General features: G+C 41.5%; 2 protein-coding genes across 4 annotated transcripts in view; one reads left to right on the top strand and one right to left on the bottom strand.

The window, feature by feature from the left end:
• The window catches only part of RAB5A (RAB5A, member RAS oncogene family), a 31,174-nt gene extending 26,104 nt beyond the window's left edge, over positions 1–5,070 (top strand). For both annotated transcript variants that reach the window (XM_075271388.1, XM_075271387.1), the window contains exons 5-6: positions 1,811–1,904; positions 3,967–5,070. In XM_075271388.1, coding sequence (XP_075127489.1) covers positions 1,811–1,904; positions 3,967–4,082 — 210 coding nt within the window. In that variant the 3' untranslated portion in view covers positions 4,083–5,070. The remainder of the gene's footprint in view (positions 1–1,810; positions 1,905–3,966) is intronic.
• Positions 5,071–9,477: 4,407 nt separating this feature from the next.
• On the bottom strand, positions 9,478–23,941 carry PP2D1 (protein phosphatase 2C like domain containing 1). Of its 2 annotated transcripts, none has more exons than XM_075271382.1 (5): positions 23,876–23,941; positions 18,368–18,471; positions 18,022–18,197; positions 15,944–16,893; positions 9,478–10,322 (listed from the first exon to the last, which is right to left on the bottom strand). In XM_075271382.1, exons 4-5 carry the CDS (start codon positions 16,890–16,892, stop codon positions 9,670–9,672), a joined length of 1,602 nt encoding a protein of 533 aa, XP_075127483.1. In that variant the 5' UTR covers position 16,893; positions 18,022–18,197; positions 18,368–18,471; positions 23,876–23,941; the 3' UTR covers positions 9,478–9,669. The 2 variants fall into 2 exon arrangements, with proteins under 2 accessions (XP_075127483.1, XP_075127484.1); XM_075271383.1 differs by having other exon boundaries at positions 18,022–18,120.
• Between the last annotated feature and the right edge of the window lie 456 nt (positions 23,942–24,397).

Raw genomic sequence — 24,397 nt, 5'->3', positions numbered from 1 at the left:
TGCTATGGAGTATAATTCCACATGGTATTTTGGACAGGTTTTGCTTGCGCACGATCACACCTCTGTCTTGGAGGTCTTATATTTTTATATGACCCATTAGATAATAGTCCTGTACTTCTCAAGATCTGTACATTCCAGATTAAGGAGTTATATACTTGGAGGCTTACTTTCAAGCAGTTCTTTGATGAAAGGCGGTATAGTTCTTTGATGAAAGGCGGTATTTAACCCCTTAGCGACCCTTGACGTAACTGTACGTCATGGGTCGCATGGGGATGTATGGAGCGAGGTCACACGCTGAGCTCGCTCCATACACGGCAGATGCCGGCTGTATCATACAGCCAGGACCTGCCAATAACAGCAGCGGTCGGTGCCCGAGCCGATCGCTGCTGTTAACCCTTTACACACTGCGGTCAAACGCGACCGCAGCATGTAAACAGCGCAGGGGGCATGGGCGCCGCCATGTTTCGCCGATCGCCGCCCTCCTGAACGTCACATGAGGGCGGTGATCGGTTGCTATGACAGCCGGAAGCCTATTGAAGGCTTCCAGGCTTGTCTCTGCACGAGATCTATTAGACGATGCCAGAGGCCAGAGGCATCGTCTAATAGAAGTGCTGCGATTTTCCTATTCACTGCAATACTGTAGTATTGCAGTGAATAGTATGGGCGATCAGACCCCCTAGGTTTCAAGGTACCTAAGGGGTCTGATCATAAATGTAACAGAAGAAAAAAAAAAGTTTTAAAAGTATTAAAAAAATAAAAAAATATAAAAGTTCAAATCACCCCCCTTTCCCTAGATTAGCTATAGAAGTAATTAAAGAACATTAAACATAAACATATTAGGTATCCCCGCGCTCCAAAATGCCCGAACTATTAGAATATTAAAACATTTATCCCGTACTGCGAACAACGTAGTGGCAAAAAAAATAAAAACAGCCAAAAAGCGTTTTTTTCAACACTTTGCCTCTTATAAAAAATTGAATAAAAAGTGATCAAACCATCAGATCTTTCCCCAAATGGTATCAATAGAAACGTCATCTTGTCCCGCATAAAAAGACACCACAACCAGCTCCATACATGGAAATATGAAAAAGTTACAGGTGTTAGAACATGATGACACAAATTTTTTTTTCTATTTTGCAAAGTTTATCATTTTTTTTAAAAGTATCAAAACATTTCAAATACTATATAAATTTGGTATCACCGCGTTCGTACTGACACGTAGAACACAGGTAACATGTCATTTGTACCAAACAGTGAACGCTGTAAAAATTAAACCCATAAGAAAATGGCGCAAATGCACCTCATTCTGAATTTTTTTCCAGCTTCCCAGTACATTGCACAGCATATTGAATGGTGCCATTACAAAGTACAATTTGTCCCGCAAACAATAAGCCATCATGTGACTCTGTGAACTGAAAAATGAAAAAGTTATGGCTCTTGAAATGTGAGGAGGGAAAAACGAAAATGCGAAACCAAAAAATGGCCTGGTCCTTAAGGGGTTAAGGTGTATGTTAACAAGTCATAGATATATTTTAGAATTTTTTCGAACCAAGGACCTTGTCGAGGCAAAGCTGCGCTGCTGTCCGCTGAGCCACCGAGGCACCGTGCTGATATATTTTAGAATTTTTGATCTGTAGCTATCTTGGTGCTAAAACCTTTACAATCGGGTTCGGTTAAGATCACCAATTTTGTCAGATAGACCTTAATTTCGGTTGTAGCGTTTCAGAAACTACAATACACCCTCCTTGTTATATCTAAACAATTCACATGTGTTATTCTGATGTACAATATGTGTGTGGCTATATTGCAGGAAGCTCAAGCTTATGCAGATGACAACAGCTTGTTGTTTATGGAGACTTCTGCCAAAACATCAGCAAATGTGAATGAAATATTCATGGCAATAGGTAAGTGCAAAAATGAGCTATGAATGACATATTGTTATACACAGAATACTGAAGTAGTCGTTTACAGTGCAATGCGGATTTGCTTCATTAGCTGATACCTTCCTGAATAATGATGGATTGCTGCATCCCCAGTGCTCCATCTGACAAGGCATTGCCGCGGGTATCTCTCTCAAAGGGGAATGGAACGGTTACTTTTGGTGCCAATGTGATATTTAGGAACTGTAATGTCAGAAGGGCAGTGTCAGGCAGGGGACGTGATCTGGAGGCAGCCAGTGTCAGAGCTCAGAATCACACTCCTTGCCTGATACCACCATCTTGATAGTACAGAGACTAAATAGCACATCAGTCACCAAAACTAACAGCGTTTATTATTCGGGAATGGTGGAAACTAGAGAAAAAATACCAACTGTGCTGAAATCAATGGAGCAGCACTTATTTACCGATCCTAAGAGCTGGATTGTTTAAGATGGTGAAAGGTCCTCTTTAGGGTTAGATTAATTTTGACAGTGAGTGATAGAATATCAAAAATAAAATCCAGAAAATCACATTGTATAAATTTGATATATTTATTGGCATTTTGCGTCGAGAAATAAGTATTTGATCCGTCTGGCAAACAAGACTTAATACTTGGTGGCAAAACCCTTGTTGGTGCGCACAGCAGTTAGATGTTTTTTGTAGTTGCGCACATATCAGGAGGAATTTTGGTCCACATCTTTTTGCAAATCATCTCTAAATCTTTAAGATTTTGAGGCTGTCACTTGGCAACTTGGAGCTGCAGCTCCTTCTATAAGTTTTTTATGGGATTAAGGTCTGGAGACTGGCCACTCCATGACCTTACTGTGCTTCTTTTTGAACCATTCCTTTGTTGCCCTGGCTGTAAGTTTTGGGTTATTGTCCTGCTGGAAGACCCAGCCACGACCCATTTTAATGTCCTGGCGAAGGGAAGGAGATTGTCACTCAGGATTTTACGGTACATGGCTCCATCCATTCTCCCATTGATACGGTGAAGTAGTCCTGTGCCCTTAGCAGAGAAACATCCCCAAAACACAATGTTTCCACCTCCATGTTTGACAGTGGGGACGGTGTTCTTTGGGTCATAGGCAGCATTTCTCTTCCTCCAAACACCGCGAGTTGAGTTAATGCCAAAGAGCTCAACTTTTGTCTCATCTGACCACAGCACCCTCTTCCAATCACTCTCAGAATCATCCAGGAGTTCATTGGCAAACTTCAGACGGGCCTGCACATGGACCTTCTTAAGCAGGGTGACCTTGTGAGCACTGCAGGATTTTAATCCATTACGGCATAATGTGTTACCAGTGGTTTTCTTTGACTGTGGTCCCAGCTGCCTAGAGATCATTAATAAGTTCCCCATGTATAGTTTTAGGGTGATATCTCACCTTCCTCATGATCAAGGATACCCCATGAGGTGACATTTTGCATGGAGCCCCAGATCTATGTGGATTGACAGTCCTTTTGTATTTCTTCCATTTTCTTACTCTTGCAAGAAACAGTTGTCTCCTTCTCACCCAGTGTCTTACTTATGGTTTTGTAGCCCATTCCAGCCTTGTGCAGGTCTGTGATCTTGTCCCTGACATCCTTAGGGCGCATTCACACGGAGTAAAGTGGGGCTGATTCTGCCACGATAACTCGCGGCAGAATCAGCACTGATAAAAAGACTCCTATTGACTTCAAAGGGTTCCGTTTTCCTTGTGAAACACATTGCAATCAATGGGAGGCTTTTTAACCCATTGATTTCAATAAGTTCTGCGCGGAAAGCGGAACCCATTAAAGTCAATGGGAGTCATTTTATCAGCGCTGATTCTGCCGCGGATTACCGTGGCAGAATCAGCACCACTTTAGTCCGTGTGAATGCCCCCTTAGAAAGCTCTTGCCCATGTTGTGGTCTTGCCCATGTCTGGCCGATTCATTGAGTCTAGAACAGGAGTCTTTTATACAGGTGACAATATAAAGCAGCGGTCTGTAGGAGCCAGAACTCCTAATGGGTGGTAGCGGATCAACATTTTTTATATATAATTTTTTTCTTCTCCTTTTTGTCTTAAAGCCAAAAAGCTTCCCAAGACGGAACCACAAGCTGGTGGCGGCAACACTGTCAGAGGACGGGGAGTAGATCTTACCGAAAGCGCACAACCTAGCAAAAGTCAATGCTGTAGTAACTAAGCCTTCATGTACTTTTAAAACTATTGATATTCTCTTGCTTCCTAATTGTTAAAATAACAATTGAGTGTTTAACCCTTTTTCAGCCTGGGTGCCGACCCTTCAGCGCAATGTGCTGGTGGCAGTCCCCCCTTGGCAATAGATTGAATAACGTGGCCCAGTGAAACTATAAAACAGCCGAAGAGACTTGCAGTGTTGTCTCTCCCCGAGTTCTTTAAGTGCTGAATCTGGTTTTTAACCTGCATGCATTAATTTCTAAAAGCAGATAAAATGTCGTCTTGTAGCAGATACACTTGGAAACATTCAAGAGAAACCTGTCGCCAAATAGTAGCAAACGAAGTCCTAACTTTTATCAGTAACGAATTCCGGGTCTGACTAATTCTTGGTGATCATTAACCCTTAGGGGCACATTTTAAATGGTTTGTTCTAAATAATTGATTTTTAATATGAGTAAAAAAAAATCGAAGAAGAAATGAGTTCAGCCTCTTCTCAGTATTCATTGAAAAGCCGCCCTCTGCGCTAAAATGTACATTCCGCTTCTTACTGTATAACTTATCCGCCACTAATCGTTCCGCTTCTTACATAGAACAATGGGACATACCATAATGGTTTCATTAGCTCTTTGGGGAATAGTTTGCTGTTTTTATTTTGAGAGCAAATCCTTAAAATCATGCAAAGATTGTCAGCTATATAAAGGTGATTCATTTGAGATGTAATTTTCTTTTCCCTCACACAACACTCTAGTATCCGTTAATTCTGCTTTTACAGGGTTTCTTTTCGTTTTGTCTTTGCCCAATACAAATACAATGTTCTAACAATTATGTGTACTCCATTTAGTTATCTTAAAATTGGATGGTAAAATTGTATTGTAAATAGGGTACTGGATTGTAGTCTTCATTTATGTTTAATATGTTCTGTTACTTGTAAGATTTGGTTAAAATTGTACAGTTACTAAAATGATGAAATAAAAAGCTAATGTTTTTTTCCTCTACCTGGAGTTCAGTTTTTCGGCTTGTGTTAAGTAATATCAAAAATAAATATATATATATACAGTATGTATAATTATTATATATTTATTTATATATATATATATATATATATATATATATATATATATATATATATATATATAATATATTTATTTAATATATATAAAAATTTCAAGTTCATATGACACAGTTGACACAATAGTATACATATAAAACATCCCACTAAGGCCTAGTTGACATCTTCGCATGAGTTTCCGTTTGGGGACCCCCCCAAATGGAAAAATAATCTGCATAAAAAAGCGGTTACCTTAGCAAACCTGCGCACCCCATAAACTACAACAGGGTCCGTGTAGTTTCTGCTCAGTTTCCGCACGAAAAATGCCAAGAGAAAAGCGCTGCTTGCAGGACTTTTCGCACCACGTTTTTCATTTGGAGAGGGGAACAGAATGGCCGGAACGCAGATGTGAAGTGGGCCTTAGATGTTAAAGGAATTATCCAGCTTTTCAAACTTGATGACCTATCCATAAAGTAGGCCATTAATTTTACATGGACTGGGGCTGACTGTTTAAACAGCTGTTTCCCAGGTACACAACAACCACCATTGTCTACATGCCAGGCACAGCACTGCTCACTCACCGTATTCCTAGAAGTGTAGGTTATTTATACTGCAGCAGTGTCCCATAGACTTAAAGGTGACAAAACAGCCATACTTACAGCCACCAACATCAAGAATATGATTTATGAGCAGAGCAGCTGAGTGCCAGGGAAACAGCTGATCTGGCCGAGTCCTGACAGTCAAAACCCTGCCAAACTAAAATTGATGGCCTATCTTAATGATAGGTAATCGGTTTTAGAATGGTGAATAATACCAACATAACGGTAAGTTCACACAGCATTTTTTGGTCAGGATTTTGAGGCCGTATCCGCCTCAAAATCCTGACCCAAAACGACAGCTCCCATTGAAATCAATAGGAGCCGGTCAGTTCTTTTTTCCGGTAACGTTTGTTCCAGCTCCTGGAAAAAGAAGTGACATGTTCATTCTTCAGGCCGTTTCGCCTTGCGATTCGGCCTGAAGACACTCCCTCCTGACTAGGCCCATTCATTCGCATTGCACCGGCATCGAGTCGCAGCCACTCGTATTTTGCTCCGTAACATGAGGCGGCCTCCGCCTCAGGTTCTGGACTAAAAAAAACTCTGTGTGAACTTACCCTTAGGTGTGTTCTGGTTTCAGCAAATAAAGCTTATTTGTAATATTTCTATCTCCAGCCTAATATATCCCTGATTCTTTCATTGCGGATACTGCAGAAGCTGTACTGTATTATACTGGTCATTCAGCACTCTCACTACAATGACATGCACAAACCTATACATATTGAACACCAGGGGGTGCTATTACAGGCAGATAATTTTTTTCCGTTTTCTGCTAGAAAACATTTGTTTTTGGTAACAGTACTTTACAAAGTTAAACTAAAATACATATTCGGTTTACTTCTAGCCAATGTTTTGGATGGCACAAGCTATTTATAGGAACCTTCATTGTGAATAATGATCTGTCCTAATTCTTTGATGGATGCGGAGGTGCAGGGCCTGTTACTGTGCAGATATTTGAGCTGTCTATTTCATGACCAGAACAGACTGCTATTCTCTGGATGCTGCAAGCGGAGATCTATGACTCATTAAAAAAAACTAAAACCCTGCATAATCTCCGCTTTGTGCGGCCTCATTCCACATTAAAAAAAAAAAAAAGTATTCTTTATTTTATATTTCGTTCCTTCTGTATCTACTTCTGACTGCAGTGTTGTATTACATACATTTTACAAAACCCATAACCTGCACCATCAAGAATTTTACAAAATGTATCACTTTTAATATGTCTTTTTTAGTAAATACTTGAATTCACCATGTATTTGGGGCACATCCGCTGCTCTGGTGTCTTCCATTTCCATCTTTTGGGAGCCTTCACACGAAGTTACGCTGCGCTCATTCTGATTGTAAAAACACGTTCAGAATGAGCGCGTAAAAAGCAGTTCCCATTGATTTGAATGGGAGCCGGCATACGTGTGCTCCCCATTGAAATCAATGGGAGGCTTTTTTCCCTATGCTTTCAATGTGATACGTGCGTAATAGATTGAAAGCAATAGGGAAAAAAGCCTCCCATTGATTTCAATGGGGAGCGCACGTATGCCGGCTCCCATTCAAGTCAATGGGAGCTGCTTTTTACCCACTCATTCTGAACGTGTTTTTACGATCAGAATGAGCGCAGCGTAACTCTGTGTGAAGGCTCCCTTTATCTGTTTTTTTTTTTTTTTGTTTGGTTGGGGGGTTTTTTTGGATAAAAATGACAGAAACATGGCTGTAAACAGTCGGATCCATTTTTTTGTGTGACACAGATAGACACGGGGTAATCTGTATGCATCTGACCATCTGTTTTTGGGACAGATTCAGAACAAATGTATAACACAGATCTGGACAGAACCTAACAAGTCTACACAAACTTTTCTTAGAACTCTTCACCTGAGGCTGGTTGCAGACGACTGTGGTGTGGGTCAGTGTGCTATCCGTGTATTTCACAGATAGCACACTGACCCATTCATTTCTATGGGCCCGTACACACGACTGTGATTTTCACGGTCCTGTGTGTCAGTCGACAGTCTGGGCTGCATCAGATAGGACAGGTCTTATTCCTTTCCTATTTTGCAGCCTGTGCTTCCGTGGCTCCTATTCATTTAATGAAAGGAGCCTTAGAAGCACGAGAGGCTTAAGGGGACATCCCCGTGTCCTCCATGTGCGGCCTGTGCTTTTAAATCATTACAGGCGGTTGCAGCACGGTTATCTGCAACCGCCCTGAAAGGTTGGATACTAAAACTCTGACAAGTCAGCTGATATCCTTTGGGCAAACTGTTGGTATTGCATGATTATAAGGCTGGGCTCACACCCGGGGGTGTTGGACTGGATTTTGACGCAGAGGCCACCTTAGAATTCGGTCCAAAAAACGGCTGCTGATGCAGTGCATACAGTGCAGTGCATACAATGTCCCAGCATCCAGTCGCAGCATTCTGCTGCAGATTAGGCGCAAATGAATGGGCCTGGTCGGGAAGGTGTGTCATGTCACGGATTCAGCTGCGGAATCCACTTGAAGAAAGGGCAGGTCGCTTATTTTTTCGCGAGCGGGAACAAACCGCTTGCGGAAAAAGGAACCCATTGAATTCATTGGAAGTTGGTTTTTTGAGCCGGATTTTGATGTGGATTATGCATCAAAATCCAGACCAAAAGCCCCAGTGTGAATCCGGGCAAAGGCCACTTTCTCACAGTCAGTATTTGGTCAGTATTTTGCATCAGTATTTATAAGCCAAAAGCGATTGCACTGGTTCCAGAGCATGGAAGAGTTACAGATTCTGCATTGAAGTTTATCACTCTTCTCTTGGTTTCGGCTTACATACCGTATTTTTCGGACTATAAGACGCACCTAGGTTTTAGAGGAGGAAAATAGGGAAAAAAAATTTTGAAGCAAAAAATGGTAAAATATTTAATATATGGGAGTTGTAGTTTTGCAACAGCTGCAAGGCCACATTGACAGGTGACCCTGCAGCTGTACGGGGACGCATAGAGTGTTTTTTTTTTGGCGGGGCCAGAAGTACTTTTTAGTTATACCATTTTGGGGAATATCTATTGCTTAGATCACCTTGTATTGAAAAAAAAACCCGGTGGTTTATGATATATGATTTTCTACTTTCATATATATATATATATATATTCTAGGGACAGGAGGTGATTTCTAACTTTTATTTATTTTATATTTTTATTATATATTTTTAAAGCTTTTTTTTTTACTATTTTATTCCCCCCCGGGGGCTTGAACCTGCGGTCGCTTGATTGCAAGTCCCATAGACGGCAATACAACTGTATTGCCGTCTATAGGACATTCTGTCTATTAGTATTACGGCTGGTCATAGAGACCAGCCGCAATACTAATATATAGCAGTGACAGGCCTGGGAGCCTCATTAGGCTCCCGGCTGTCACCCGAACAGGTTGGCTCCTGCGATATCGCCGTGCAGGAGCCGGCCTGCAACTTCACAGGTACGGGGCCGGTGGGGACCGGCCCCGGGGGAGAAGGGGCCACCAATACTGACCCGGCATCCGCTGTACTAGAGAGGCGGATACTGGCACGGGATAGACGCCGGGGCCTGAGACATCGTTGCGCTCCTCTGCCCTGCATGAAGCCAGCGGCGGGGGGACGGAGGAGCGGAATAGCATCACCCCTGCAGCTGCTGGCTTCATGCAGGGCAGAGGAGCGCAGCGATGTCTCAGGCCCCAGCGTCTATCCCGTGCCGGCATTCGCCTCTCTATTACGGCGGGTGCCAGGCGCTACATTCAGACTATAAGACGCACCCTTCTTTTCCCCAAAATTTTGGGGGAAAAAAGTGCGTCTTATAGTCCGAAAAATATGGTATACTGTGCATGTGATAGTGATCTAAATAAAAGTTATGGTCCAATTGGCCCTTAGCAACAGGCCACAAACTGTCATTCAATGATCTGCTACTAAGTGACAGATTGTAGTCTATTGCTAAGGAGCCACCGAACAATTGTTAATTGAAGACTATCAGCCGGAGGGCTTATCCAGGCCAAAACCTGGTTCACATCCGGGTAGAAGAATTAGGCACACTGTAATGTTTTGTTGGCATCCTGCCATCATGGCTGTCTTCATTATCTGCCTGCAGACAAAAACTGCCGCCCTATTATACAGCTTACGTCTATTGTCTGCAGAGTTTCCTAGAATATCTGCTTTCACATCGGTAGCACAGAGATGTCCGGGTGTATCTCGGTCTTCATGTGGACCATTCTTAATGTCATCTGATTGAAAGTCTTCTTCAGGTCCAATACTGTCTGCATTTACATCTTGTGGGCACCTTAAGAAAGTTGTCATTAGTTCCTGGGCCATTGTTATAACTTCCCTAGCGCTCAGGACTTCCCACAAGCCGCTGGAGGCAAGGATGAGGAATTGGCATGTCATATATATTGGAATGGATAAGGTGTAAGGTGCTGGGATGACTGAATTTTTAAGTTGAGGATCACCATGGAAACCAAGTCCTCTTGTAACTTTGCTGAATCCTTCAACTAATCCACAACTTTCATTAGAACTAACAGATCCTCCAGATTTTAAGACTCTTGTTCTTTCTTGACCATTAGCTGTGCTGTGATCTCTAGTAAGACAGTGACTCTTCCCGTTTTTACATAAGATGGCCTTAATGTTTCCTTAAAAAAAAAAAAGAAAAAAATTAAGCAAAAGTGAACGTGGTATTCAAGCAGCTTCGCACATTACATGTAAAAGGTTTAGTATATGTTTTAGTTATATCCTTGTCATTCAGATTCTTAGATGTGGTGGGCTTAGACCCCATGCACAGTACCTAGTATGTATCCAATGTGGGGCCAAGTTTGCAGCGGAATGCACATGGATGACATTCAGTGACATCCAACTATATTGCGTTATCCATCCACGTCTACAGAGCTACTGATCCATTCTATAACTGCCAAAAAGCTTCATTTTTTGCTTTAGAAGGAATTACGAATATGAAGGAAGCCCTTACACTTCTGCTGAATCCCCTACTGCAGGGGTAGGGAACGTACGGCTCTCCAGCTGTTGTAAAACTATAACTCCCAGCATGCATACTTGCTCTGCTGTTCTGGGAACTCCCATGGAAGTGAATGGAGCATGCTGGGAGTTGTAGTTTCACAGCAGCTGGAGAGCCGAAGGTTGCTGACCCCTGCACTACTGGCTGTGGCTCAAAAACCCTCAGCAAAATCTGCATCATAAATAGGTGTATTTTTTTGCAACATGTGGCTTGAACCTTAGGTTACATTCTGACATAGCAAAATTGCTGCAAATTGGATTGCAGGTATATGGGGCTTTTAAAATCTCATTTACATCTAACAAAAGAAAAGTCAATGGGTACTGAGTTGTCAATATGAGCACCATAGAAGACAATGGGATCTGAGGTGTGGTGCCGACCGCCCGCTATATGGGGACCTGAGACACTGCTTCTGGTCCTGTGTTGTGTATATTATGGCCATTGGAAGCTGTCCTATAAAAGCTGATCTGTGCAGGGTCCGTCTGTCTCCCACTGATTAGATATTTATGGCCTATAGGTGTTTGTCCCTGGACGCAACCTTGTCACTTAAGCAAATACAACTTGTCTAGGGTTGGCGTATTACCGCTGCCTTGTTATACTAATACTAGAGACGCCTGGTATGTATATTGGATGCCTTATATAAGTACCTAGATTAGGGCTAGGCAATTAATCAAAAAATAACTGAAACAGAACCTCAACATGGATAACCGATTTTGTTCATGTCGGTTATTTCGGTTCGGTTATTACAATATTTGTATTTTCATTCGGGCTGAATCGAAACTGCTATTATTATACTGTGGGGCTCTTTTGATCCCAAAGTTTAATAAACTGAGGACCAGGGAAGGCGAGGAAGTCTAAAAAACAGTGTTGCTCACTTCTTTGGTGTGACTCTCTGCTGTTTTTGGCGCTTCTGGCTGACGCCACATGCCGTTGAGACATTTGCGTCTGTGCGTCATGACACCACGTGAGGCTGACGCCCAATCAGCGATAAGTGCCGAAAACAGCAGGGAGTCACACCAGAGACCCCAGTATAATCGCAATTTTGGTTTGGTCCAGATGAAACCACCGGGCAAACCTCACACAACGAATCTCCAGGGGTTTGCCCAACACGTAATGTAAAGGGGGTGTTGCTTAAAAGGCGTGTGACCTAAATAATTGCCATTAATAGTAATTGAGTTAAAAAGGATGATTAGTCACGATTTCGTCCATCCCTAACCTAATGTACATATGTGTTTTTTAGATAACTGATGGTACACACTGTCCAATGATCCATTTTCAACAATAATGAGTTATTAGGTTTGCATTGTATGTATATGAATAAAGGACCTTTTTCCATTTTTTCCGCACATTAAACATTTCACAAGTCGTCAGGATCAAAGTCATTCTGAAGCCTCAAATTTGTTCTTTTCGAGCTTCAGCAAATTTGCTCTTTTCGCATAAGAAAACGCTGCACTGTGAAAACTGTGTTAATGGAGTAATATTACATATGTCAGCATATTATTGCGTTCTCAATTTGAGGTTACATTAGACTGCTTTCCATTTTCTTTCAATCTTTTTATATAATACGTGCAGCCCTGTAAGATTACCTGCACAGACTTCTTTGTTACTGTGCTGGGTTGTCTGACCCAATTTATAAAATCTTTCCCCGCAGACGTCCCTGGAGGCAGAAAGTCTATTAATTACAGAATTATACCTATTTGTTAGGCTTGCTAATGGACAAGTAAGCAAGATCTCACAGTTTGGCTTGCTTCCCCTAATCTCCATTTGCTAACACATGCCAAATTTATGAGATTGCATTTAGGAGTAACTCAAAATAATGGGATCTTAAATAGAAGCTGTCACTAGATTTCCAGTCACTGAAACACCACCATGTTGTTTTACGGCTTTGGAATAACTTTCTAAATTCAACTTGTGAAAAGTGTGTAAAAGAAAATACAACACAATGGTCCAGGTTTACTAAAAGTTACTCCAGGTTCACGCTTGCGCTGGCAGTCTGTTGTTCGGGTCAGTTGGGAGACTAGAGGTTACACAAGGGGTCGTCTGCCATTTTTAAACTGAAACCGGTGGAAGAAAAAGACTTTGAGAAAAGTCGAACGTTGCAGGTATCAGGTAGCCTTAGCTAGTCTGAAGATGCACCAGTTTATCACAATAACTCTAGGTTCACACTAGCACTTTGCTCTCCATTATTCGGGTCCGGACCGCTTCAAAATCGGTTACACACGGATAACGGCAGACCCCATTGAGGGTTTTTGAGCGGTTTCTACGACTGAGTTTCCGGCACAGATACGAACACAGCCTGACTGATAATGGGTCATAACTCTGGTGTATCTTTACACTGGTCTGTACTACCTTTTAGTTGGCTTAGGTGATATTCACACAACTATGTCCATTTCTTGGCTGTGAAAAATGGACACATGGGTCCGTTTTTGATGGCTGTTTTTGCATCCGCTCCATGCCCACTCCATGTCCATTTTTGGCAGGCAAGTGTCATCCATTTTTAATAAACCATTAAAGACCAATGAAATGCATCCTTTTAATTTTTATCCACTGATCTATTTTTAACAGACGTAACTTGGATGTCAATCGGTTCTTTACATATAATAAAACACACCGCTTGATTTCTTTTGGGTCAGTTCATTCATCAAAATTAACAAAAATATAATGTCCATTTTTTAACTGTTTTTTTCTGTCCATCAAAAAAACATACAAGAAAAAAATCCTTGTTTGTTTGAATAAGGCCTTACTTTACAATATAATTTTTGGACAATTTTTTGCCCCTTTAAGCCATGCTTTTTTTGAGAAGCCGTACTTACATTTTCAGCAAGTTGCAAAAATTTTATCCCAAAGTACAGTCATGAAGTTGCTCCAAGATACACCTGCCACATTTAACTACAAAAGTAAATCTGGCCCGAATATACAATATGCGCAAACTGTGCAGCTACACAGGGGCCTGGGAGGTTTGGGGGGCCGACTGCCCACCAAAAGCAGCTTTCTTCTTTCTATTAGATTGCATGTACAGGACTTAGCTAGTGAATTCCATAGCTCACAATTATTGATTGATATTTCCTGATGTTTTTAGAATTTTGTGGATTTTTCCCAACATGCTTTAGTGGTGTAGTCTAATTAAGCAAATGTATGTTTTAATTTTTAAAACAGTGATAGTATAATACATAAGAATATTCACAAAAAAACAAACCCATAAGAAAATTGTGCAAATTCAGTATTTTTTTTCAAAATTGACGCCATTCCAAAAAATTTTTCCAACTTCCCAGTAAATTGTACAGCATATTAAATGGTACCACTATGAAGTACAATTTTATCCTGCAAATTGAAAATTTAAAAAAAAAAAAAAAGGACTGGGAAGGGGTTAATGTGAAAGGTTCCCTTTTAAATTGATAATACAATTTCTGCTTCTATCCGGACAAAGGTAGAGCTTCTTCCAGTGCTCTGTTTCAATGACACGCTTGTTGGGGGTTGTCTGACTGCCTTGGTTCATTGCCTAAGTTGTCCTCTTTCTCTGTCTCAGTTAAAGTAGTGATTGACTTATTTTGCAAAGTTTTATGTCCTCAGACAAACCCTGTAATCTAATTTAATAAAAGTAAAGTTTCATGCGCTAAATATTCAGTGATAAACATCTACATAGACGTACAAAGACCCCTTTAAGCATCACGCTGGTTGTATATATATCATATTATCAAGCTAAGGCTGGGTTCACATCTGCATTGGGTGACTATTCGGGGATTCCATTCCCCATTCCGCTTTCTCCGTGTTTCTCAGGCAGGAACCAGATGGAACCCAGCGGACCCCATTATAGTAACCGCTTTTTAAATGGATTGGATTTCCCTTTTTTTTGGAAACTCAATGCAGGTGTGAGCATAGTGTAACTCATCATTAGACAATCCTCGTGCAATAGTGTACGCATAACTGAGGACTTCGTTCTGTTCAAGAAAGAAACACTTCTAGGTGCCATGCCTCTATAAGTATGGCATCTAGTGGAGCCTGGTACCATTTTTTTCTGCCATGTTTGTATAAAATTGTAGCTAAATGGTGTTTCTATAGAGACCCCTTTTACATATCTAGAAGAGGTGTCTAAAACTTCCATACAAAGCGGTGCTGTAGTTTAGATATGTTCATGGGGCCTTATACTTGCCAATAACATTCCAGGAGACTTTAGCTCCTCCAATACTTCATCCACCTAGAAATGCCGACAAACCGCCCACTTTGGTGGTTAAGTTTGCCCAAACTACATCTTTTGTGGTTCTCCACACCCTCTACTAGGAATATTGACAGCTATGCCTATAACCTCCAGTATACAATGTGTTTATTGGAATACATTGAGTAGAATTTATCAACCATTTTTCTGGTGCATGGCCCTTCTTGCACCAGACATGTGCCACATTGCTTGTTTGCAATCGCCATTTTATTTGTGAAAGTTGGTGGAGAGCAAGGCGGGCCAAGGCAGAATTATTATAAATTATTAGAGATGAGCGAGTAGTGTTCGATTGAGTAGGTGTTTGATCGAATACTACGGTATTCGAAATACTCGTACTCGATCGAACACTACTAGCTGTTCGAAGTTTAAGGTTCGATGCAGAACCAGCGCTGATTGGCAGAATGCTATACATTCTGCCAATCAACGCTGGTTCCTCTCTTACCTTTAGAAGTCTTCTCCGTGCAGCGTCCCCGCAGCGTCTTCCAGCTGGAATTCACTCTGCCTAGGCATCCGGCCTAGGCAGAGCCGACTGCGCATGCACGGGCATGCCCTCGCATGTGCAGTCGGCTCTGCTCAGGTGTCGGGCCGGGCAGAGCTGACCACGCATGTGCAGTCGGCTCTGCCTAGGCCCCGATGCCTAGGCAGAGTGAATTCCAGCCGGAAGACGCCGCGGGGGCGCTGCACCGGGAGAAGACTTCAAGGGGAATCCAGACGACCGTCACTCGTGGATTTGGTAAGTATAATTGTATCGAATTTTGCCTACCCCTGAAACGAGCATTTCCCCCCATAGACTATAATGGGGTTCGAAATCCGTTTGAACAGCCGAACAGTGTGCGGCTGTTCGAATCGGATTTCGAACCTCGGACATTTTAGTGTTCGCTCATCTCTATAAATTATACTAGAAAACTAGCGTATGTTACATAGAAAATCTACACCTCTCTGTAATTTAGGGGTGCCTAGTACCAGTTGGTGCTAACGTAGGAAACGCCAATCTTAATAAACTTCTCCCATTATATTAGTATTCATGCACTTACCAATATTTGCCACATGGAGCATACCAAGCCTTGTCTTATCTTTATCTGTAGACATCTTGGTGTCTGCTACTGTAACTCCATCTATAAGACAAGTTACAGCAGAGCAGCCACTCCACCTTGACTTTGAACTCTCCTTCCTTCCGAGCTGTAACATTCTGTCCATGCGCCAAAAAGCTTTTGCATAGGCGAGGTGTATACCTTCTACATCCTTGGCTCCTTTCTTGTTCTCTGTGGTGAATATATGCTCCGATTCCTTGTACTTGTCTTCAAAAATAGTATCAAGTGACCTGATGAAGAATTTTTCTTCATCATTTAACTTGTAAGATGTATCTATGGCTGAAATACGATCCAGCAGTAAAGTGGGAAACTCTGCAGCTACAGTGAATGCTGCCACATTCCCATGATACCCATCAAATATACCAGCAAAGCATGTGTTCTGCCTCTGCCCATAGTTATTAAGAACCGTGAATGAATCTTCCATGCTACTTTGCCAGGAAGCGTTTTTATCAGAACAGATTACAATAGATTTTGCTAAACTGTTTCCATCCATGTCATAAACATGGCAACTCATTTCAAAGGGCATATACGGTTTGGGAATATATGGAGCCATAGAAAGCAGCTTTCCTTTCAGTGTTTCGTAGGAGTGATTAATCTTTTGATGTTGTCTATATTTGCATTCTGAAGAGCTTTCAATCCGAGATATCATTTTCCCCTTTTGGACTGTGAGGATATGTAGATTTGACGGATCGTCCTCTGGCTTCCAGCCCAGTACTTTATTAGCTCTGTGGCATTGTTTGTGGTTTATGAGTGAACGTAGATTAACTCGTTCCTGGCATACAGAACAAATAGGCCAAATCTCATTCATTTCAGATATTTGCTCCTTCCTATTATCTGGAGTCTGTAAATCCACGTTTGACGCTTCTTCGATAGTTGGTAGGAATGTACTCATTCTGAGATGAAGAGAGGAAAAATTCTCAAGTGAGGTCAAAATGGTTGTTTATGTATCTATTATAATATTTAGAAAAAATACTGATCCTTAAAATCATGACATTTCGAGACAAAGTAATATAAAACATTGTATCATTGTCTATGAAGCTTATAGAGCTAAAAGCGCAAATGGGGCAACATCTCTGGAGTATCCATCATGGTTAAAAAGTCATACTTTGTCTGTTTGGGCCTTAGGAATCAAGAATTTTTTTTTCAATGTGACAATACAAAAACCGTTTTAAAAAAAACTTCTAAAAATTACATAATAAGGGTTGCTGTAGGGGACATAAAACTGTGGGGGCAGCTGGAGGGGGACATTAAACTGTGGGGACAGCTGGAGGGGAATATTAAAGTGTGGGGTAGTTAGAGGGGGAAATTAAACTGAGGGGGCAACTGGATGGTGAAATTAAAATTTAGGGTCACCTTGGGGGAGACATTAAACTTGGGAATGGCTGGAGAGGGACATTAAACTGGGGCAACTGAAGGGGATCATTAAAATGAGGACAACTGGAGGTGAACATTATACTGTGGGGCAACTGAAGGAGGACAATGAACTATCGGAGTTTCTACAGAGAACATTAAACTGTGTAGGTAGGTAGTAGAATAGGGAGGGACATTACATTGTGGGGGCATTAAATTGTGGGGCAGCTGGAGGGGGAAATTAAACTGTGAGGGTGGCTAGAGGAGGACATTTAGGTTGGGGGCATCAAGAGTGGGACATTAGTCTGTGGGGCAGTTGTAGTGGAAAATTAAACTGTGGGGCAGCCGTAGGGACACATTAAACTGGGGCAGCTGGAATGAGGCATTAAACTGGGGAGGAAGCTGGAAGGGGAAATTAAATAAGGGGACAGCTGAAAGGAGACATTAAATTGGGGGTAGCTAGAGGGGGACATTAACCTGGGGGGATAGCTGGAAGGGAACATGAAACTGTGGGGACAACTGGAGGAGGGAATTAAAATATGGGGGCAGCCCTGGAGTACTGGCATTTATGACTTGATTTACCAGACCAGTGATGTCACTTACACTATCATTATCATGACATAAACACAACTTATTAATACCACTATACAATGAAATCTCTTAGAACTGACCTCTCAAAATTGTATAAATAAGTGGTCTTCCAGAAAGTTGGTCTTCTCCAAGAAAATGAATAGCATGGAAAACTGAAAATCTGTCACCAAAGATGCAGTCTGCGTAAGGAAAGAGGTAATCTCATGTCCACATCAAGATGTCATTGTTGGGTCAGAAAGTAGAGACCAGCAGCTGACTGGGAAACATCAGAATGGTAACAGTAGTGGGTATAGTGGTAAGGTAAGGTGGGTATGACTGTTTCATTATTTTACTTTCTAAATTTTTTTAACAAAATTGTACATGGCTGGTCAATCCCTCTAAGTATACTATCTATGCTGACATGGCCTATACGCATGTACATTATACCTGTATGTAGTAATGTCCTGAACCTGTGGTCTTCTATTCATGATAGATGTCACCGGTCCATGGGGTACACAGCAGGCATCCAGGATGTATTGACCTATCTTGTTCTGAATAAGGGTGAGGGGAATAAACTGTTTTTGGTTGTCTTTATGATTAAAAAGAGAAACACAGAAGTTTGACAATAAATGGCTTCAACCAACCACTAACCATGAGTGGTGAAAAAGGTTTTATGTTATCATTGATATTTTCTGAAAAAAGGCAAAAAAAAATAAAAATAATAATAATCTGCCAGGATATGTACCGTATATACTCAAGTATAAAACGACCCGAATATAAGCCGAGGCCGCTAATTTTACCACAAAAAACTAGGAAAACTTATTGACTCGAGTATAAAAATTAAAATGGTCGGAGTTTTTGGGTGCAGTAGATGCTGGGTGCTGGGGAAGGGGAGGGGGTGTTTTGGTTGTCTCTCTGCCCCTTCCCTGAGCTTGAGGACTGGGTTTTTTTTCTTCCCCCACTTGGACTTCAGTCTGGCTGAATATAGGGTATCTGCAGTGCTCCTATTAACTCCTTCTCGACGGGGCACTGCAGATCCCCTATATTCAGTAGACCGGGCACTGTCAGACACAGGGATACCTAATGTGTATGTGTGTCACAGTCATTTGCTACTTTTATATGTATTCTAGGGAAAGGATGGATTTACAACTTTTATCTTTTTTTAAATCTTCTCTTTTCTTCTTTTATTTTGCACTATTTTATGGGAGATTCTATACATTGATATTGGGGCTGGTCATATAACACCCCCCACCACCACCACCACCCCCCACCCTAAAAAAAAAAAAAAAAAAACATTTTTTTTTTTTTTTTTTACTGACTCCAGTATAAGCCGAGGGGGGCTTTTTCAGCACAAAAACTGTAGTGGGGCCACACGGTGGCTCAGTGGTTAGCACTGCAGCCTTGCAGCGCTGGAGTCTTGGTGTTCAAATCCCGCCAAGGGCAAAAAAACATCTGCAAGGAGTTTGTATGTTCTCCCCGTGTTTGCATGGATTTCCATCCCATATTCCAAAAAAGACATACTGATAGGGAAAAATGTACATTGTGAGCTCTATGTGGGGCTCACAATCTACATTTAAAAAAAAAAAAAAAAAAAAACTGGGCTGAAAAATTCGGCTTATACTTGAGTATATACGGAATCTTTGTAGCCCAACTGTACGTGAAGACTAATTTTTGAACAGTCTTGTTTACTGATGAGTGCCATGCAATCCTGGATGGTCCAGATGGATGGAGTAGTGGATGGTTGGTGGAATCTCTATCATGTCCCAACTAGGCTACAACTTCAGCAAGGAGGTGGCGGGTTGTGTTTTTGGCTGGAATCATAGGTAGAGAGCTGATAGGCCCGTCTAGGGGCTCTGAAAATGTGAAATTGACCTCTGCAAAGTATATAGAGTTTCTTTTCTGACTGACCACCTTCTTCAATGATACAAATAGAAGAGCCTTCTATAGCAAAAAGGAGAGAAACTCATGGTGTGGACACCATCCTCCCCTGACCTCAACTTAATTGAGAACCTTTGGAGTATCCTCAAGCAAAACATCCATGAGGGTGGAAAGCAGTTCACATCAAAACAGCAGCTCTGGAAGTCTATTCTGACATCCTGCAAAGAAATTGAAGCAGAGACTATCCAAAGCCTAATAAGTTTAATGGATGCAATAATTGTGAAGGTGTTATCAAGCAAGGAGTCCTATATTAACCTGTAACTTGGCCTGTTAAAAGGTTTTTCATTGAGATAGCTTTTGATGTGAGTAAATGTGAGTAAATGCTACAAATTCAACAAATAACCACAGTTCTTTACAAGCTATATAATGTTTAGAAATACACTATGTGATCAAAAGTATCCAGACACCCCCAAAAACATTGTGCTGCGACCTACTGCCAGGTACTCCATATCTGTGACCTCAGTAGACATTAGGCATCGTGAGAGAGCAGAATGGGGCGCTCCACAGAACTCACGGACTTCGAATGTGGTCAGGTGATTGGGTGCCACACATCACGCAGGTCAATGACAAACGACGCCTCGCTTGGTGTAAGGAGCGTAAACATTGGCCGATTGAACACTTGAAAAACGTTGTGTGGAGTGACGAATGTACACAATATGGCGATCCGATGGCAGGGTGTGGGTATGGCGAATGCCCGGTAAACGTCATCTGCCAGCGTGTGTAGTGCCAATAGTAAAATTTGGAGGCGGTGGAGTTATGGTGTGGTCGTGTTTTTCATGGAGGGGGCTTGCTCCTCTTGTTGTTTTGCGTGGCACTATCACAGCACAGGCCTACATTGATGTTTTAAACACCTTCTTGCTTCCCACTGTTGAAGAGCAATTCGGGGATGGCGATTCCATCTTTCAACATGATCGATCACCTGTTCATACTGCATGGCCTGTGGCGGAGTGGTTACACGACAATAACATCTCTGTAATGGACTGGCCTGCACAGAGTCCTGACTTGAATCCTATAGAACACCTTTGGGATGTTTTGGAACGCCGAATTCATGCCAGGCCTCACCGACCTACATCAATACCTCTCCTCAGTGCAGCACTCCGTGAAGAATGGGCAGCCATTCCCCAAGAAACCTTCCAGCACCTGACTGAACGTATGCCTGCGAGAGTGGAAGCGGTCATCAAGGCTAAGGGTGGGCCAACACCATACTGAATTCCAGCAGTACCGATGGAGGGCGCCACAAACTTGTAAGTCATTTTCAGCCAGGTGTCCGGATACTTTTGATCACATAGTGTATGTTGTGCATAATAATTTGGAACAGTGGTTTTAATTTGTGAAAAAAATATCATCATTGGGTGGTTTGTCCAATAAAAATTGATTTCTAATGGCAGAAGATTTGACCATTATATTGACCATTTAGAAAAATGAGAAAAATATCATTTGAATAATAATTTTGAACATGGTGTAATATATGTTAAATAATTATAATATATTATAAAAAAAATTATAATATTTTAAATAATACAAAATAGCCATCAAAAATAAATAAAAAACACATATTGATAACCTGGAGATGGGGAGGTCACAACAGTATTCGGAAGACCAAAATAACATGCAAGTGCTAGCAACAGTGCAAATGAAATATGTAATAAACAACCCATATCAAGGTTATGGCCATATGGCTATGTTCACATCTCCGTTGGAATCCAAATCGGTGAAGAGAAAAGTCCTGCATGTAGGATTTTTCTCTCCATCGGTATTCAGACATCCAGCAAACCCTATTATATTCTTTGGGGTCAATCAGAGTCCGCGGGGTAACCATTATTTTAGCGGTCTGGCACTCTGTCGTTTGGGTCCCCCGGCGAACCTGATGAAGCGCCAAGTGCAGGTGTGAACCTTGCATGTATTTCTTTTTACAGAGCCACAAAGCACATTGGCTCCTGCTGCTCTATATACAGTAAGCGCTTCCTCACCATGTTTACTCAGATGGGAAGGACGCGCGCCGTGTTACTGATCATCAGAAGTGATAATAGTGACTTTTCCGAGTCTAACCTGTCCTTAATCTAGAAAAACTTGTGAAATGTCTCATTTTTCAAACTTTTATATGACAATAACCATTGTAATAAGATTATTGTTGACATATGGTGATAGATTTATGATCATTAAAACAAAGAAGATTTATGTCGCTCCCATAGCAAACTCACCTGATGCAAGAGAAAGCTTCTCCATTGATTATGTAGACGGCTCAGATAACGTTCCTGCCTTGATGTATGTAGCATGCGTGTTTACATGTAGCTGTGGTTACCGTAACCCTAGATACATTTCTAACAGTAACACCTGCTGCCTGGATATTAGCTATTATATACACTTAGTGAGATGTCAGGCGTGTGATACACAATGATCATTCATACGTCGTGCCAAGCTACATAGCAGAGTCACATGACACCAGTCTCAGTTTGCCTTTATCATAGAAAGTTACATTTTTGCATGATAAAAGTTACATGTGACTGTTACACGACTACTACCTGTGTAAGAAGTGTCTCTTCTCAATACATGATCGCATTGGAACAGCCGTCACACAATTGAGGTCTATGGCACTGACCGATTCTGTATATCGCTGGTTCCACACACTCTTCAAGGAGGATAGGGGTGCTAGTGATCGGGTTCTCCGACCAAATCTGATATGTATAAAGATCACTGCACACACAACAAGGTTTAGGTGGAAATAAGCAGGTTTTGCTTATCTATTTCTTAATTTCCAAAGGTGAATAAAGTAAAGTAGTTATATGTATCATAACACCATAACATGTAGTTTTAGTGGTAACATGTGGAATCAGGAATTTGTTTCATGCAATGTTTTGTTCAAAGGGTTGACCTTCTTCAGGATCGATCCCATAGGTAATTCAGCTTGATACCACCAATGCCTCATATGCATACATTGAATCACATTTGTTGTGCTCCCGGTGTGCTCCTGCCCCAGGTTGCTGAAGGCATGATATGATGACATCACTCACACCACACCTACAGCTCCTAGAAAACGTTGAGAGAACACACTGCCGACAGAGTGGCAGGGGAGCGAGGAGAGGTGAGTATCAGTGTTTTGTTTTTTTGTTAAACTTTGGGTGCAAATTGAGGGGGTACATGAAACTAGGGGCAAATGAAAGAGGCACATGAAACTGGGGGCAACTGGGGCACGAGGAGAGGGACTTCTTACTGTGGGGGAAATTGGACGGGAACATTATAATGTAGGGGCATATAATGTTAGGGTGACTGTAGTATCAATATACAGTATTGTGTGGGGCCATAAAGAAAAATGGATGAAAATGGGTGGAGTCAGTATAGATGTGGGTGGAGCCAAATCTGCTACAGCGTGGCATAGCGCGGCGCACATTTTGTCCCTCTTTCTGTTCTTTGAAATTTGGGAGGTATGACAATACTGTGTGGGAGCCTACTGTGGAGTATATAGTACTGTGTAGGGACCCACTTTGGAACATATTATCCTGTGTAGGAGGCCTACTGTGTAGTATATAATACTGTGTGGAGACACACTGTGGAGCATATAGCACTGTGTGGGGGCCTACTGTTTAGTATGTAATACTGTGTGGGATTCACTGTGGAGCTCATAACACTGTGGGGGCTACTGTGGCGCATATAATACTGTGTGGGGGTCCTACTGTGGAGTATATAATATAATGTGGGGGCCCTAATATGGAGCATATTATATTGTGGGGGGGCATACTGTGGAGCATATAATACTATGTGGGAGTCACAGTGGAGCATATAATACTGTGTGTGGGCCACTGTGGAGAGTTTAATACTTTTCGGGGGCCCACTGTGGAGCTATAATACTTTCTGAGGCCACTGTGTAGCGCATTGTACTGTCTGGGGGCCCTGGGGGGGGGGAGATTGTATTGTTTAGGGGCTACTAGATTATTATTGATCCCCAATAGTACAAGAAAAGTTTATAGCTTTACTTGCAGTTATACATGGACCCATGTCAACTCGATTTCATGTACTTACAGCTTGGGAAGGCTGTGACAGGCATGAAGAAATCACTGCAGCAGGGGGCTGGGCTGACTCCTGAGTCTGTTTTAAAAATAAATGTAAAAAAAATAAAAATTTTATTAACAAATTTAACTTTTAATAAAATTAATCTTTTATGTTTTATCCATTTATTTATTTTCATGACAAAAAATAAGAATATACTATACACTGTTTTATACTAGCAACTGAGACATTTTTGATAAAAATTTTTAAAAAAATTATTAAAACTTATAATCTAATTCTCTTGAAGCCCCATCAGAAGAGCATGAGGACAACTATAAAAGAAAAATAAATTGAAATTTTTAAATGCCAATAACAGGTATGCTAGGGTACTTAGGCACCATTACATGCCCACACAAGGTATACAGGTATAATGTCCTATTGGTGTTTGCACAAAATATAATGAGGCATTATATGTGAAGGATTAAAGAGCATTATATACTAAGACAACCCCTTTAATGCATGCATACACTTACCTTCTGACCGCTGCATTTTACC

The sequence above is a fragment of the Leptodactylus fuscus genome, chromosome 4 (genome assembly GCF_031893055.1).
Source record: "Leptodactylus fuscus isolate aLepFus1 chromosome 4, aLepFus1.hap2, whole genome shotgun sequence".
In the NCBI taxonomy this organism is placed as follows: domain Eukaryota; kingdom Metazoa; phylum Chordata; class Amphibia; order Anura; family Leptodactylidae; genus Leptodactylus; species Leptodactylus fuscus.
The sequence above is the reverse complement of the archived record's forward strand: the minus strand, read 5'-3'. Positions and strand labels throughout refer to the sequence as shown.

Excerpts from the sequence above, each read along its gene's own strand:
- PP2D1 (XM_075271382.1), bottom strand. The coding sequence starts at position 16,892 with ATGAGTACATTCCTACCAACTATCGAAGAAGCGTCAAACGTGGATTTA. Across the intron at positions 10,323-15,943 it reads GCTCCATGTGGCAAATATTG|GAAACATTAAGGCCATCTTA; the intron begins GTAAGTGCATGA and ends TTTTTTTTTAAG.